Raw genomic sequence first — 17892 nt, forward strand, 5'->3', positions numbered from 1 at the left:
TTTATCTTTTATGAAAGAGACTGTCAACAAGCATATCCATCACTTATCTTGGCCAAATTGTCTCAAGCAGAAAATTTTGTGAATTTTTTCACTGCCGTGCTGAAGCTGTCTGAGCTATGGGTGGCAAAACAATTACTTCATTCACTCACTTTGGACACCCTTGCATCTACATAATACACTCTATCAGCGACTGTGTATCTGTTTTATCTCCCTCCAGTGAGAATGAAAGTGTCGCCAAGGTGTTGAATGAAGAGTACCAAATCGAACAGAAAGCAGTGACGTGTTTGCAGAAAATACGTCTGTTGGTGTCATTTCTAATCATACTGAGAGTTTTTAAGACTTATCTGAATGTAAAGCAGTCATTTTGACACAATACCTCAGACTCTGTGAGACACTGTGAGAGGTTTTCCGATGATTAGATCAGTTATAATAGACATTAAATTATGCGATTCATAGTTTTTAATTAACAGTGAATTACATGGCCTTCAGCTGGACGCCTGCAACACAAAAAGGGTTTATGATCATAATGATATCAGAACTAGTGTTGGCAGAGACATGACGAAACACTTTGAAATTACCTTATAAAACCCATTTAATGATATCTAAATTGTCTTCTAGAAACTGATGTAATCACATCTAATCTCCATTATAATTACAGTTATTGTAATCTAAGCATCTATCTAAAGCCCTGAAACCTTCTCTTGCCATTGCTAGTCAATTTTAACATGACGTGATCAAAACTGATCCTTCCAGCATGGCTGTTGTTACCCAAGGGTCCCCCATGCCTCTGATAGCACTGCAGACATGGTAGACTTGTTTAATGTGGCCAAGGCAGCTTTATGGATGCCATCAATTCCACGGGCTCCCCCTCCTCCTTACTCCACAGTTATTGATCGTAGTGCAGTTAAGTCACACACACTACTGTGGCCAGCCAAGCGCAGAGCCACATCTTTACAGTCAAAAGTGTTTAAAGCGAAGCCAGCAGGACTTAATAAGGCATCTAGAGCTCTTTGTGCAGCCACACATGCTGGCCTTGCATCCCCCTCCAGAAAAGAGAAAATTATATGTCGGTATTGATTGAGCAAAATGCAGTGTATTTAAGAGTCACCAGCAGGTTTCTGGCATTGATTGTGAGACTTTCAACAGATTCCGTGTGGGAGAATCGAGTCACTTGTTTAGTGGGCCGTAAACATTTAAACTATGACCTGGGTTACAGATTTAATGCCATCATATGATGATCCATACGAGTGCTGCTTGTTGACATTCACATCTTTTGTGTGGCGTTTGGGGTTGACTAAACACTTGACTGCCCTCTGCTGGCAAACCGAGTCTACTGCCAAGCACTGACAAGATCAGAGTGGTCATGGAAGGGTCTCAACAGCTTTCGGCAAAGTGGTTATTGAGTGATACCACATAGGAGATTGATCAGATTCCAGAAATGTCAACAGCTGACAATTCATGTGAGTTCTTTTCAGTTCATAAAATAAAATTTAATAGTGTGTAACTATCAGATGAAAGGCTTTCTTTTAATGGCTATTTTCTGCAAGGCTTGTATATATTTACATGCACTTCAAAAATGTGTCATTTCCTAATATTCACTTCTTCACAGAGCTGGAACTGGTGAGAAAGCCGTCTCATGAGAACCAGTAATTTGTATAAAACTTATTTGAGGAATATCTTAATCAAAACAAATCCTATTTATAGTATGTCTGTTGCATTTCTCATGTACTTTGCACATGATGAATGACAAATAATTCCAGTGTACATTCTCAGTGTTTATTTTCTGAGACTCATGAATACAAGATCACAATTCATGAAATGTAATGCTGGGTTTTACATGCTACAATGACAGGTATACGATAAACAAACTAAAGTTGAAGCCTGCCAACTCCCCTCCCTCTGCGTTTACCCCTGTCCTGTGTATGAGCATGAAAGTGCACAAACTTACATGCTGGAATAGTGTGGTGTTAATCAGTCTGATATGCTTTTTTTAGTTTCCAGAGCCAGGGTTGTGTATGAACACTTGATTTTTTTTTTTTTAGCACACTCACAGAATGGACATCCAGTTCATATTCCGTGGGTTTTGGGTTAGAATCACATACTAGACATTTAAAGCATTTGCTTCAAACACAGCACAACTATGCTGAACAAGAAATATAAAAAACAGAAGAGATTATACAATTGCAAACATTATTTTTTACTTTGGTACATAGCTGCTATCGACTCTGTGTCTCATACTTTCTTCAGAATTGCTGATAATCAGAAAAGATGCTAATAAATGCATTAGATATCATTTGATATCTAATCGTATTGGCACAATTGAAATAAAAAAATCTTAGAAAATATATAGCTCTTAAAATTGTAACGTAAGCTCTTACAAATCCATTGTCTGGCCATGTATATTCGACTCATATATCCAGCAAAGATATCACAAGTGAAAAAATATAAAACCTTTTGGTGACACTGTGTATATAAAAGTAACATGTAGCAATATGTAGGAGGTTCTTATAACTCAGTAAACATTGCATTGAAAGCATTGGCATGGCATGCAGGTTTGCAGTTTGTGTATAGTGCATAAAGATAAGGCAGAAAAATGATACTTATAGAAATCTCTATTGTAGTGGCTGTCTCGTTTTCAGTCACTGCTCCCACAGAGCTTCAATAGGAGTTTCTTGTAGTCTCCTGATGTGTCTCCCTATTAATTACACAGAAGTATTAACAAATGATTTATTGGTTAAAAAAAAAAAAAAAAAAAAAGTGCACAATAACTGTTTCTATATATACAGATACTTACAGAGATGTGCGTGTAGAGCGACTTGCCATAGTTCTTCACATACTCCTGGCGAATATCCAGCATGTCGACTTCTGAACGGGAGACCATTATCCGGATCAGGGTTCTGTCTTTGGTCCCAGCTCCCTGAATATATGCATGCACGCACACACGCACACACGCACACACGCACACACGCACACACGCACACACACACACACACACACACACACACACAATTACATAAATACACAAAATGAGAGTGCATTTAAATAAATCCAGTGCTAAGTTTATTTAGTGATTTCTCTCACCCTCATGGCCTTGTAAAGTCTCTCAGCAAAGTAGGCAGGTGTGTTTTTAATGCACTTCACTGAAACATAGAAAATACCTATTATCAACAAATGCACTTAAACTCATTGGAGTACATTGTAAAGAACACAGAAAATATTTAAAACAGTGAGATGAGAATCATATGTCACCTGGGAAGTAAACTATGAAAAGTCAAGAAAGAAAAGAAAAAGAAGCACACAGTGACTACAAGCAAATTTAAAGCTGCGTCAATATTTGGATATTATGAAATGATTGTTTTATTCCTAAACTCACGATGACTAATCTTTTCACTCCGTTTGCATCTAGCACATTTACCATCTGGTTGAGTCTACCCACTTTTGTCAATGTCACAACCCCATTGCCAGCAGTAGGCAGCTGCAGTGTTAAGCAAACAAGCTCTGATAAATGTACTGTAAGCTACCTGGGCAGCAGGAAATGGCAGGACAAAAACTTCTAACAGCTTCTGAAGAGAGAGATTCTGTTCTCAAGAATTTGTGGAGACAAAACGGAGCTAAAAGGAAAGTGAATATTGCATTTACATGCATTTAGATGTCAAAACGGGATAAAGCTACTCTCTGTTAGATGTACAACAACAATTTAACAAAACCAATACGAAGTTGAAGCTGTATTTCTAAGCTTCTTTCTAGGATTTTTTTGTCCCCTAGTGGTCAAATATTGATGAATGCAGCTTTAAAGTTTTCCTTTTTTTCCACATGTAAATGTGAAATCAGAAACAATGTTGTTCTGTGAATGGAAATGAAACACAGCAAGAACAACAGAGGCAGACTTTCAACACAGGAGTGTACACCACCTAACAATGACAACATATAGAGTGAGTGTGCAATACCAATGGCAGAGTTCAACTAAAACACATCTAAAAATAGGTTACTGTACCATAACCCTGAGAAATGTTGGCAAAAAAGGAAAAAACAAAGAGATTACGCATTGAACAAAACCCCTACCTAGGTATCACAGTACGTTTACTTGTGTTTTAACACAATGAGCATGGAAACTGTTAAATGGTTGAATGTTATGTCAAACATGTACCAAAGACAAGCCTCTCTACAGTCATTAATTAGTTATGCATGACGTACACTAACTCTCGTAATAGAACTGGCGTGGCCTTTCTAAGAATAGACTTGGATAGGTGTGTGTGCCTTCTTACCCACTGCCAGCATGCCACTCTCAAGGTCCCCAGACATCTCCCTGCCGATGCTCTTCTCAATATCCCTGCCACACATCTGCTGGTACTCAAGAAACACTATACCCACACATCCACACATAGTCAGTAATATAGCTAACAAGGCACTTAACTTTTGCATTTGTGACTTAATTCTCAGTTGTCCTTTGATACGCTTTAAATCAGATTTCTTCATAAAGCGTACCTGCTCTGAGATGGGGTTTGCTCCTGGCGCATAAAATGGCATTGAATTTGGACTCATCTGTTCCCAGTTTGTTTTCTCCAGCAGCATACAAGGCCTATTCAGATAAAAGCAAAATGTCCAAACCTCAATATCTTTGCAATTAGCAGGTCAAGTTATTAACAATATAAGAGCTACCAAGATGTAGATAAATCATGAAACGTTAATTACTAATGAGAAAGAAACAGACTTTACCTGAGCATCTTGTTTAGCCAGGGAGATGTCAACAGTTTCACGTTCGTCCCGATTACCCTACACAATACAAAACAGCATATTCCTAATTAAATCTCATGGTAGCTGCTAAGAGATGTATAAATGGAATTCATTTGGATCACAGCTCTACCTGAGAGAGAGAGATCAGGAGCCTGCGGAAGTGGCCTGAGGTATCTCCGCTAATTGCATCCTCCAGTGACTTCTTGTACGCTGAAACAGCAAAAAAGTAAGAATAAAACAACAATAACAACACACACACAAAAAAACTACTAAAAACAGATCACAAATATATGTCAGTTCAAGCAAAAGAGACTTTTAAAGTCTGATGAATATTTTTGAGTTGAAGTTGGTAATCAGAATATTTTGCCTTTGCAGTTGAACTAGTTTAGCAATTTATGGACTAAAAATGCTTGTACTAACATCTGCATTTTGAAATGTTATAGTACTATCTACATCTACACACATTTTGCTTATCTATAAATACAGTAAAACTCTAAAACCAGTGCTGTGATGCTGTGGGATAAAGAAGAACAGAGCAATGTAGGAAAGCAGTGCTTTTACAGCCCTGGGACATCACACCATGTTTGTAAATCCGGTTTATCTCCTTGATTTCAGCGTTGGAGCGGGAAGACAGGATCTCTATCAGGCAGGCCTCATCAGTTCCAGCTCCCTGTGAGGGAGACAGAACAATGATGATCTCACAACCTCATCCTTGCAAGAATTCTTCTTGTTTATGTGTGTTCAGGGAATCTTCATTCAAACCTACAGCTAAAGTAGTTCTTTATATATTCCATTATAATGTAGCATGTCAACATGATTCTGTGTTTTAACAACATTTTGTGAACATTCACCTTTATGGCACTGTTGAGTTCATAGGCATCAAACTCAGCTGGGGTCTTCATCATGGCCATGACCAGCTTCCTGAAGTCTCCAGACAGTTCTGAATGCAGGTCCTTTATCAGATCCTGAAAGTGGAAATATGCTTAAAATAACTCAAAACCTCCATTAACTGCAGTAGTGAAAAATTTGGTGCAAGAAGCTCTGGGCATAGCTATAATGAGCTTTGAGGACATCTAATCCCCTCTCCATTTTACTGGAAGCACTGGCACCTGTTGTCTGCTTGTCACTACTATGCACTGCTCTGTAATGCACACTGAGCCATGTAGGTTTCTATCTTGGTAAATGCTGTTTTTATTTTAAAAATAGATACTCTTCTAATGGAAGGTTAGTTAACGCAATGGCAGTACAAAACATAACAACAGGCATGAACAGGACTGTTACCTTTCCATAGGCGGTTTTGAAAGTCCTGAGCATAGGTACACGCTGCTTGTTGGAGCGACTCCCCAGCAAGTCGATAATGGCTTGCTCATCAGTTCCTGCACAGACAAGCCCACAAAGTCAAATCTGACATGAATTACAGGTAATAAATGTGGCTTAATAAAATACTTACACCTTAAAATGAAAACTGTCTTTCAAAATTTACAAAAAGAACATGCAAATAAAGGCTGCCCATAACTAAAAACAAAGTAACAATAGTTGCAGGATACTTCTGACTAATTAATTAGGTGTCTCTTCACAGATAAGTAAATATCCACAGAATGAGAATGCTCTATGAAATTCTTCACATTTTTGAATAATATAGTCTGAAACGAGGAAATAGTCTGACGATGATCACAAATAGCTGAAAAACACTATCAAAATTATTTTTCAACTAAATACTTCCTAGCTAACCATGACCCATAGAGCCATTTAGAATAGTAAAATATTGGCCCAAAAGAATATACCATTAGAACAAAACTTCGCACGTAGACAACATCCAGAGCATCACATGTATCAAAAGATCTTTGGCTTTCAAAGTGACCTGAACTCCTCTCCATTTAGAAAATGTGTTCATGTGCCTCAATGTAAAGAATGACGTAGCTACAAAGTTTGACTGTACAGGGCTGTGCAGATTCATGTGCTGAAAGAGGAAATTTGCTCAACGCTTATCTAAAATGTGACAATAAGGTATGTATCTGAGAATTGTGACATAACAACTACTTTAGTAGCCAATTGGCAACTTTCAGTGATGTAGGAGATATCTTGTATTCGGTGGTTAAATTGTTGAAAAGAAACTTATTTGAATATTTATAGAATCTGGATTTTTCAATGACTAACTAACCAGGTGATTTCACTTTGTAAAGGAAGAAACATTTAAGATGCTGGGTGTTATTCAAAGCAGTAATATTCTGCATGTCATCAAACGCACTGGGAGAAGATCTTTAATTAATTATTATAGCTTAATTAAGGTCCTGACTCACCAAAACCCTTCATGGCCTTCCTCAGGACCTCCACATCTTTGAGTGGGTCAGCTCCAGGATAGTCCTTGATTGTCCCCCTGAATCCTCTCTGAGATAACAATACAACAATTTCCACAGTGCAACAGTGTTATTACAACAAAAAGTTTGCTCTTGTTTAAACATTGTAGATACTCAAAATAGTGTGTGTGTGGAACATAACTTAAAGGCATCACAAGACTGATATTTTGTTTTATAACCGATGGAGTCAAAAATGCTTTTTTTCAGTGTTTCTTACATTGACAGGGGGAGCTATCGGCATGGCTCCTCCTCCTCCATAGGCTGGCATGGACGGATTTGGTGATGGGACCTTTGGGTACCCTGGCATAGGTGCTGGTGCTCCTCCGTAACCAGGCATAGATGGGTTGGGTGATGGTGCACGCGGGTAACCAGGCATTGGCTGGCCAGGCTGACCAGGGTAGCCCATCGCTGGAGCTTGCTGTTGGGGCATGGTCCCTCCTGGCTGTGGGTACAGGCCATATGACTGTTGGTTAGGGAAGGGGGCACCATACCCGCCTTGTTGAGGGGCAGGTGGATACCCCCCAGGGGCTTGGGCGAACATTGACGGGTTTGGAGTAAAACCCCCCATGCCTGCAGAGGTCTGGCTGGCCTGTGATTTGGAAAGATTGGCACTCCATAATTTGCGCACAGATTCTTTCAGATTATTTTAAGCAAAGTACAGATAGCTGGTCACACCTTTTTTGGAATAGGTAAGTTTGGGGAATTGGTAATATCTACATCAGTATTTAACAAATTACCAAGTAACTGCCCCCTACTGTAGAATCAACTTCAGAAGACACACTGAAGTGGCTTGTTGCTTTTACGTTATTCTGGATGCATGATGTACAGTTATCCAAAAAAAGTGTGGCCATGCTAATAAAATGCCATTCCATATACCTGATAGCATAAATGAGAATATAAGAGACAAGACGACGCATCAGAAAAGTAAAAGGGATACATTTGCATCAGATTGATAGGTTTAAGAAGCTTGGATAAGAATTAAGTACATGCCTGGTTTTCATGCAGCAGAACTAGAGAAGCTGACAAAGGAAATGGTAATGCTGAAGATTTTAGGATGCGTACTTTGGAAAAGTCTTACCGTAAACTGAAAGGATGCGATATTCCACTAAAGGATGTGTAATTCATTCTAACTGGAATATTCAACGCAATAATCCAATGACTGCATTACACATATATAAAACATGTTCTTGGTGCAGGTGATATTCTTAGGCTAAACTTACCATGCCACCATATCCAGGGTTAGATAAATTGTCAAGACCAATGGAGGGATATCCACCAGCAGGGCCACCTCCCCAGCTGCCTGCAGTGGAAAATAAAGAATAAACTGTTCGGGAGAGTTGAGGAAGTATTATGTAATGAAAATATGTCTGACAATATTTGACTGAAACAGGAGTGACCCCTTCTTACTGGAAGTTTCTTTTTCCTGTTTGTCAGCTACTTAACAAGTATGTGAAAGAGTTCTGGAGAGAGAATGGGAGCACTATGCGAAAGATAGACTCTGGGACTTGCTTCTCTTAGCAACAGCAGAGATTTGTTTGTTTCTGACAGTGAAAAAAATTCCAGTCTATTAACTACAAGTCTCATGATCACTGTGGCCTGCAAACAGGATTTATCTGACTCATCCTTTCTATGATAGGCATTAGAATACCCTGACCTTAACAGTCTGTTTCACTTCAGTTTCATTTGCACATGCTGTTTATTATTTTGTGAAATATTTAATCACAGTGAGGGTTTAGAGAAAAGATCAATGTCACTCTCATGTCTGTAGGGTAAATATAAAGCTACAACCAGCAGCTTGTCATATTGACTAATAACCACAAAGGCTGTGCATTGATAACCAGCTGCTCAGGCTCTGCCAAATGACAACAAAATCATCCTTCTAGCACTTGTATAAATTAGCTATTTAATACATTATATCTTGGTTGCTTAATTATTTAAAAAGTGTGACTGACAAGAAGACTTAAAACAGTCACTGTGGGCTGTCAAGATATAGAAAAAACACAAGGCAGACACTACATTTTTTTTGTATGAACAAACAAGTTATATCATGCAACTCCATGAGTGTCACAATTCTTACCTTGAGGCGAAACTATGCTAGTTCTTCACTGTACCTGCCTTCCATCTTTATGCTAAGCTTATCTAACTTGCTGGTAGTGGTAGTTCCATATTTACCATAAAGTCTACAGATGTTGCTACTGACTAATTTCCCAGTCAATTAAACAGGAATTTAAATTTAGACTTTTCGGCTAGTCTAATAGTAAGGGGAAAAAAATTAAATTTAATCAGAACTTAACAACAATCTTAAACACTGTGCAAAAAAGTATTGCAGGCAGCTATTTAACAGCCATTTGAAACCATGAATCACATTTTTCAATGACCATTTGCAGCTGCATCTTAAATGCTGCTGACATGTGTGGAACTTTGTTGCATTGATATGAATATTGTACTTCATCATAAAACAACTACTAAATAAAAAGGCAACAAATAACATTTAAAATACCTTGCAGGTTAACGTCCACATGCCTGTGATGAGTGTGGTTACATATTGCTGCAGTCAAGTGGTTGTAAGCCAGATTAAATTGACACAGTCAACATACAACTGTTTTATTTTCTAGATCAAAATACTGTGTGTGTTTTTTTTGTTTTTTTTTTTTAAACAGATTTCAAGTGTCCTACCTTCCATCTTGCCAACTTGCAATATTGCTCATGAGAACAGTATGGATCTTCTCATCCAACTCTCAGTAGGACAGCAAATAAGGCCATGTCCAGAATGTTGACCTATTCCTTTAACAATACTAAATGTTGGCTTACCTTGAGGTGGTGCCTGTGGGTAGCCTCCTGCTTGTGGTGGATAGCCTCCAGCCTGTGGAGGATATCCTCCTGCTTGTGGTGGATAACCTCCAGCCTGTGGTGGATAGCCGCCAGGTTGAGGAGGGTAGCCGCTTGGCTGTGGTGGGTAGCCTCCTCCTGCTTGGGGAGGGTAAGCTCCAGGCTGGGGTGGGTAAGCACCTGGTTGTGGAGGGTAAGCCCCAGGCTGAGGTGGGTATCCGCCTGTCTGAGGGGGGTATCCGGGGTAGCTCATTGCTTTGAACATAAAATGGAACAGTTACTTAGAGGGCTCTCTAATCTATTCCAAAAAAAATCATATTAATATTCATCTTGTGGAGCCACCTAGGCAAAAATGTACCTTATCTGCTGGCAAACAACACTTAATCCATAGAAACACTCCTCTGACATCTTTAAGACATACCGAATGTACTTCCATAGCTGTAAACACACCTAGTTGTAAAACTGCTCCTCCTCATCTTTCCTACTGGACAGAACGCTTCACTGACTAAGACATGAGCAATGTGAATTTTTCAGAACAGGGGCATTTATAGCTATCTGCTTTGAAACATATAGAGGAGACATAGAATAAGCGAACAGCTAATCATTACTTTGGACATGGAGCCTGGTTTATAGGTTCCCGAGTTCCTTCACTCACGGTGCAGTACTGTTTGATGATTGCAAAAGCAAACAATAAACGACCCATTACAGCCATCCCTAGTTTCAGTTGTTTTCTCTAATATAAATTAAGTCTGTAGTGTATTCACTGCAGTCTTTTCTTTTGAATGAAGCAATGTAAGTGCCACTGTCACTAAAATCTAACGAATGGCAGACTCTTCATTCCAGGGCTGTTGGTTTACAGACCTTTCTAGTTGAGTGGTGGCGTGGTGAGGAAACTTTAATTTTGGTCAAGCCTATGTCCCAGTAGGGCTGCTTGTTCCATGGTAAAACTGACTCCAGTGGACTTAAATGGAACAGTCCTTGCTGCTTTGCATTTTATTAATAGAAAAAAGACGTTGCTGTATTTGGATAAGCCCACAGAGCTGGAACATACTCTGTGGAATAGAGAGATCAAATCAGATGAGATAGAAGCATTGTTTTGTAATTTACTTTCAGTTTTTTAAGTAACAGTTATTTCTACCACAATGACCGAAATGCTTTCAACCTTTCATACAGTACACTTCCCCCACATGGCCTGTTGCTCATGTCCAGATGAGGAGCACTGGTGCTGAGTCAAAGTGCTGCTGTGAAATCCTCATAACAAATGTGGCCTGCCGTATTTTTTTTAGAGATAATTTCTCCAGTTCAAACATATCACACGTTAATGCTGCAAAGGTGCAAGCACAACACATCCCCCTACTTTCACACGTCAAAGTGTGAGGAACTGCATCCAGACAAACCCACAAAACCACTGAAACACCATACTTGCTCAGAGGACTGGGGTGCCTGTAAAGATCACTTCTGGGTCATGAAGGAGAAAAAACCTACTGAAGTAACTACTGCCTTCTAAGTTATTACAAAACCGTGACGGTTGTCATTAGCAAATCTTGTGTCAACCAACTCTATTTCTACATTATTATGACTGCTAGGTCGGCTAAACACATAACATTACTGACGATTTCACCTTGGCAAGTGGACGCTATGCCAAACAGATAATGTTGGTTTATGTGGAAACAGATTATTAGCTTAGAGAGCTAGCTTACTTTAAGAACACCACTGCTTCAGGCCTGTACAAACCTCTACTGAAAACTAGCTGACGACTGAAGTTACCTCCCAACCCAATTTACATGAAGTAGCTTCAACAGCCTCGTAAACTGAACCTTACTTTCGCCGTACCTAAGCTAGCTGCCACAAAAACACGAACAAACTGCAAACCTTAAAATGAAGCTACGACCTGGTCGAGCATTCTACAGCCGTGAGCTAAAGGTACTAACGACTGTAAAATAACGTTGACAGGCCAGCTAACGCCAACGTCGACAGGAACAGACGTTAAAGCACAAAACGACTCCAAAAAACACACCGAAATGTAGCTAATTCAATACGTGTATTAGTGTATCCGGTATCGTCGCAAGCAGTTTTAGTAGTTGTTAGCTTTCAGCACTTACTTTCTAGCGTTTATCAGTCTCTTCCTGGTGGACGTATTTCTTTAGACAGTCGCAGTATTGAGTGTATTTAAGTAGTGTGGGTGGGACTCCAAGTTTCCATTTAGGGAACCCACCCATTTCCATTGACAGACAGTCCTGCTCTGTGACAACGATCATAAACAAATACCGGTCACCGAAAGACGTACACTCACCTGAACATTAGTGCCATAATGGAAAATGTGACACACCCACGTCACGACATGTTTCACAATAGGTGTATTACTTGACAAGTAAACAAAACAAATATCCTAATCATTTTTTTTACAGCAAGTAAGTAAAAAGGTAAATAAATGATACACACACACACACACACACACACACACACACACACACACACACACACACACACACACACGTATATACATATGTGTGTGTGTGTGTGTGTGTGTGTGTGTGTGTGTGTGTGTGTGTGTGTGTGTGTATATATATATTTGCATGTGATGTGTTGAATCAATACACACACGTATACATACATGTACTTTATGTATGTGTGATAAGACAACCTAAATGTAAGATTCAAAGAGAAAAAAACTATTCCTTAATTAATTTTTTTATGTGAGCATATTTCATTATATTATATATACATCTTATATATTTACACCCATGTAAAGGCCATGTATCCATGTGTATAATGGCATTCTTGAGTTCACAATAATTCCCAGAACTGAACAAAATCATTGAAAAACATATAAACAAAATCAGTCATCAATTTTTGTTCTTTTATAGATTTATTACAGGTCTTCTGGAAAAATGACAAAATCTTTTTCCATCATAGTAAATTGGGACATAACGGAGTGACTGGACACGGACTGTCATGATATAGGTTGCCTTTACAAGTGTTTGTGAACTTTGCTCACAGCTTTATATATGTGCCAACACTAGCATCAAAATGGGTCCATAAATTAAATTCTTGAAATCTTGTTTTATTCATTTATATTTTGTGATCATAGTTTGAGGTGTGATCATACAGACATATAGCTTTAATAAAGGAATATCCTGTATACAACACAGCACTGTGGAGAAACGTCTGGTTGTATGAGATCAGTGTGTATCTGTCCATGCAAGACCATAAACTCCATGTGTGAGATCATGATAATTGTTACCAACAAGGGAATGTACGTGTGTGTCTGTGAAGGGCATGTACCACAAGAGGGAGCCCTTTTAAAAGTTTTCATTTGAACATACTGCTTTGCCTGCCACCTTCAGGTTGTCTGGAGGCTGTAATGGGCCTGGGCTGGTTTTATGCTGCTGAGTTTATTGATTGCTTAACTGCTGGACTCAATGTTCTGTGCGGCTCCAAAACTCATCCATCTTTGTCCTTATAGCACACATGAATATATATATGTCTGTTTTCAGATAGTTGAATGACAAAATTGGTCAGACAGGCTTTTATAATGACAGAAACCAATGGGACAGTGTAAATATTTATAAATAAGCCTCTAGATACGAAAAACATCTATTTTACAAGCAATAAATACTATCATATGGCTCTGTTAATTGGTTTAATTTAGCAAATGATGTGTCAGAATATGTATTAACCTTATGGGGAGTTATTGGGATATGAATGAATATTAATATGAAGCAGGCGCTGATTGGCTGAACGTCCCCGATGACGCAGAGCTCAGTTCATTGCATATCCAAAGAGCGTCTGTCTGCCCCGCTGCAATAAAGGCAGATAGCGGACCATGGGGAGCAGGGGAAAACTTTTTATACTGACATGTTAGCGCAATGACTTTTTGAGCAACATCTAACTGGGACGAGGCTCCCGGCGTGAGGAGGACAGGGCCCCTTTACGGGAAGAATTCAAAAAAGAAAAAAAAAAGGAGCACTTGCCATCTGCCGGGGAAAGCAAGACGGTTAAAGAGTTGAGAGCAGTCCAACAAACAGCGGTGGAAAATCCAGTTTAGCCATTTGAGTTGAAAGATGAGCTTGTTGTCTGCCATAGACACGAGTGCCTCCGTGTACCAGCCTGCGCAACTTCTCAACTGGGTCTATCTTTCATTACAAGACCCTCACCAGACCAGCGCCTTTGACGCGTTCAGACCCGAGCCCAACTCTTCCCACCCGGATCTCAGCTTCAGCAAGCCTCCCGCAGCGGCGGACCTGAGCTCTTCCCTGAACTCCAACTATCTCAACAACTTCTTTCAGCTGCAGCGAAATGAGGTGAAACATGGCATGCTACACGTACAATTCTGGGATGTTGCACATTGTGATTGTGGTTGAAGTTACCCGAGTGAGAAACCGAGTTGTTGATTGTGGGAAAGTAAATATTTTCAGTGTGCAACATGGGCTGATCCTAGTCTGCATAACCGCCATGATATTTCTAATATGGACAATAACTTCAAGTAGTCTTATTGCACACATATTTGGGGGTATTATTCTCATGGATATTGCTGTTAATCACTCAAATAAACAACAGCACATCAGATCATTTATCTTATTTGTTCAGTCACTATTTTAATTAGATATTATTATATTGTAACACTGCCTATGTAATACCACAGCGATGCTCAGTAAATATAGTGTCGCAACCTCACTCTAAACCCACTTACGAACAATTCACCTTAAAGGATGTTCTATGATTGTTTGGAAAGTTTTAAGTAATTTTAATAAATCTTACTTCTGCAAGTTCATTGCAGCTAAATGTCATATCAGGGTTTTTAAGTTCATTCAGTTCAGCTCCCTTTTCTCATAATGTCACTAAATCTGTCTCAGCATATTGATAAGCTGTAGTCCAGCTGACACTGCTGAGCAAAAATCAGTTCTGATCAGACATGTCTGTGATCAGAGAGGCAACAGATGGAAATAGATTCCCCTGCACGCCTCTGCCTGGAGAAAGCGGGTCACTGCAGCCCCTTGCTGAGGTCTGCTGTCTCTGACTTCTTCAAATAGACCAGGTTGTGCAAACAAAAATCAATCCTTGTTTACATATTGTCTATTTTTGTAGCTCCGAGTAATTTTAAGGGACAAACATGCTGCTAATGTGTGCAGGGTGCAAATCTGATACTCCAGACCACACTGTGTGCAGAAAGGAGCCCACCATGACCACCACACCCCTTAACCTCAGCCGCACACATACATGCAACACATATAGAAAATGATCACGTCCTGTTGGCAAAGTGCTACAAAGAAATATACAGCAAATTGTGTTGATTGCACTGCAGTTGAGTTTCTTAGATCTGCATTATGATGAGACTATGTGTTGAAAACTAGTCATGGATGGATGAAGTATTCACCAGTGCTTGTTGTTATGTTGGTGATAACCACAGAGGCCTTTTGAAGTCATTTAACATCAAGAGTCATCTAAAAAAAATTGGGTGTGCACATTGTACATTACAGTGTGTAATGCCATTCAGGTCATATGAGCAGAAAGGGTTTCAAGCTGCGAGAACTCACATACAGTCTGGAAACGGTTTCAGGGGTGGGGGGATTTTGCAACTTACTATGCCGGTGAAGCCAAGTAAAATAAACCACTGCAGAGATTTGATGATGAGATGAGTAATGCAAAATGTGGTTGTTTTTGCAGTGAAGGATCACACAACAGTCTGCTTAAAGTCAATTGGTGATAAATTAGTGAGCTTGTTGATTGGGAACTCACTAGGGGCAGGAGTCAAGTATTACAGTTTCATCTGCTAGCAGTTTGAATTGTTTATTAACTAGTTTTTGGCTAGGAAGACGAGTATTTTAATGTATCTTCTGAACCATTCTGGGTAAATCTAATAATACAGTGCTTTCCAGGAGAAATCACCTTTAAAATTTCCACCACATACCACAAACCTGGCCTATGCACATCAGTGTTTGAGTGACAACACACCTGGAAGTGTGGAAACAGTCACAGATGTGCTACACTTGTCCAACTCACTTAGATGCACAGTGACTGGTAAAGACACTGGTTTAGTGCTTCCATCTATTGCCACGCATGTGAACACACACACAACCTCCTCAGGAATCAATCAGTCAGTCATTCATGCACTCATTCTCTCACTCACACACACAGACACACAAAATAAACAAACACTCTCACCCTGCCATTAGCAGATGTGTGTGAAATCTGTTTCCTTTGGGCTGACAGTAGGAGGTTTGAGGCCAAACCGAAGAAATTGAGGAACAATCTGCTCTAAAACTTAAGTTTGGACAAACACACAAACATGTACATTTCCAGAAAGGACTGGTAATGCATAACGCAGTAGTATGCAGAGCTGAAACACATGGCAGATGGAAAACTCTGAGAAACTGCAGAGCTGTAATGCATGATTTACAATGACTGCATGTAATAAATGAACATGAGTCTTGAGGCTGGAGCTGGTTAGCAAGGCAATCTCACAGCCTCCAGATAAAGATTTGGCTTCCAGTCCTGGCCAGATTGCCAAGTCTTAAGGTTTCAATGCTTTGCAACATTAAACATCAGCAGTAACATCATTTCCCAGACACAAACGTGTGTCCCAACATGATGCATGGCCGTCAGGGATGATGAAGAGTTTATCTGCGGATTTCATCATGCTTACGCACTTACTGACGTTTTTACTTGAGGGTGGTATCTGGAATCTTTGTTATTAGTTTCTTATTAGTGCAGTTAAACTATTAAATGTCAAAGCAGATGCCTAGTTATGCTCTTAGCAACTTTTCCACAAGCTTAATTACATGAGTGGTAATAAAAATGTCATCGGCATCATTTCAACCAGAGGTCAGTTCCTGTCTGTCCTCTCTGGATTGTATTTGAACAGAGCAAGACATGAATGAGAAGGGAAATAAGGAACTGCAGGCAATGCATTCCCTGTTATTAATATTCAGAGGGCATCCTCTATGAATGCACTGGGCCCTGTGGCATGCAACACTGCGTTCTGTGGCTCCGAGCAGACTACAAACTTGGACCATGGCTAGTTTACCACCAACAGTGCATGGTGACATTGCTGATGTTCCACAGGCTGGCGAGGGAACATGCCTCCCATCTTGTTTACAGTGAGTCATCCTTTGTAAAGTCCTGTCTTTTTCTCTGTGGACACGCTCAGTACTTTTCCAGTTCATGAGCACAGCTGGGCCTCTCGCCAGATGTTCTGAATTTAATGAGAGAAATGATCTTGGAGGGATTTTCTTCTTCTTCATTTTTTTGCACAACAGAAAATAGGACAGAGAGCACGTAAAGGAAATTGGTGATTAATCTAAGATTTTTTTTATACTTTTCTGCTGAGAATTTGAATGGTATGCTAAAGCTGAACCGTGTCTGATATTATCTTGCAGGCCTTAAACAACAACGTGTATAAGAATGTGTCACCCTATGGCTCCCTTAACAACATTGTGGATGGACTCAACTCCCTGACGGACCATTTCTCAGACCTTTCCCTTTCTTCAGAGCCAAGGAAACCCAACAAAAGACCCCCACCCAACTATTTGTGCCACCTGTGCTTCAACAAGGGCCACTACATCAAAGATTGCCCTCAGGTGAGAAACACATATATATTACATAATACAGTCTCCAGTGCATGTAAATGCATTACAGTTACCTAATTCCTTATCTTATGTTTTGTATTACAACAAGCGAGTGACTTGTGTTGTGCTTGCTTCAGCCTCTTTCCCTCTCTCGCTCCCTCTTTTTGGATCTGGTCTGACCTACTTGTTAAACAGGCTGGCCTCTGTCTTCCATAGTCATGCGTGTGTGTCTATATGTGGACTTGTGTGCATCTTAACTGCCAAAGCAATACGCTACAAAAAACTATATGTTATAGCCATGATAAATAAGCTTTTTGAGCTTTTTCAAATTTTAAGGTCAAAAGTGAAACTGCCTGCGTTTGCATCAGATTGTCATCTTAACTGCGTTAGCAGGAGTGCAAAAC

General features: G+C 39.7%; 2 protein-coding genes across 3 annotated transcripts in view; one reads left to right on the plus strand and one right to left on the minus strand.

Moving 5' to 3' along the window:
* Positions 1–1762: 1762 nt before the first annotated feature.
* On the minus strand, positions 1763–12181 carry anxa11a (annexin A11a). Of its 2 annotated transcripts, none has more exons than XM_023278273.3 (15): positions 12023–12181; positions 9903–10175; positions 8312–8391; positions 7309–7533; positions 7035–7122; positions 6016–6110; positions 5586–5699; positions 5314–5404; positions 4865–4944; positions 4717–4773; positions 4486–4579; positions 4266–4361; positions 3082–3140; positions 2795–2917; positions 1763–2695 (listed from the first exon to the last, which is right to left on the minus strand). In XM_023278273.3, the coding sequence occupies exons 2-15, from the start codon at positions 10171–10173 to the stop codon at positions 2636–2638; spliced, it is 1533 nt and encodes a 510-aa protein (XP_023134041.2). In that variant the 5' UTR covers positions 10174–10175; positions 12023–12181; the 3' UTR covers positions 1763–2635. The 2 variants fall into 2 exon arrangements, with proteins under 2 accessions (XP_023134041.2, XP_023134039.2); XM_023278271.3 differs by having other exon boundaries at positions 7309–7680.
* A 1541-nt stretch (positions 12182–13722) lies between these two features.
* zcchc24 (zinc finger, CCHC domain containing 24) overlaps positions 13723–17892 on the plus strand; it is a 35206-nt gene continuing 31036 nt past the window's right edge. The window contains exons 1-2 of the mRNA XM_023278276.3: positions 13723–14224; positions 17300–17500. Coding sequence (XP_023134044.1) covers positions 13985–14224; positions 17300–17500 — 441 coding nt within the window. The 5' untranslated portion in view covers positions 13723–13984. The remainder of the gene's footprint in view (positions 14225–17299; positions 17501–17892) is intronic.

Source organism: Amphiprion ocellaris, chromosome 16, assembly GCF_022539595.1.
Source record: "Amphiprion ocellaris isolate individual 3 ecotype Okinawa chromosome 16, ASM2253959v1, whole genome shotgun sequence".
NCBI lineage: Eukaryota > Metazoa > Chordata > Actinopteri > Pomacentridae > Amphiprion > Amphiprion ocellaris.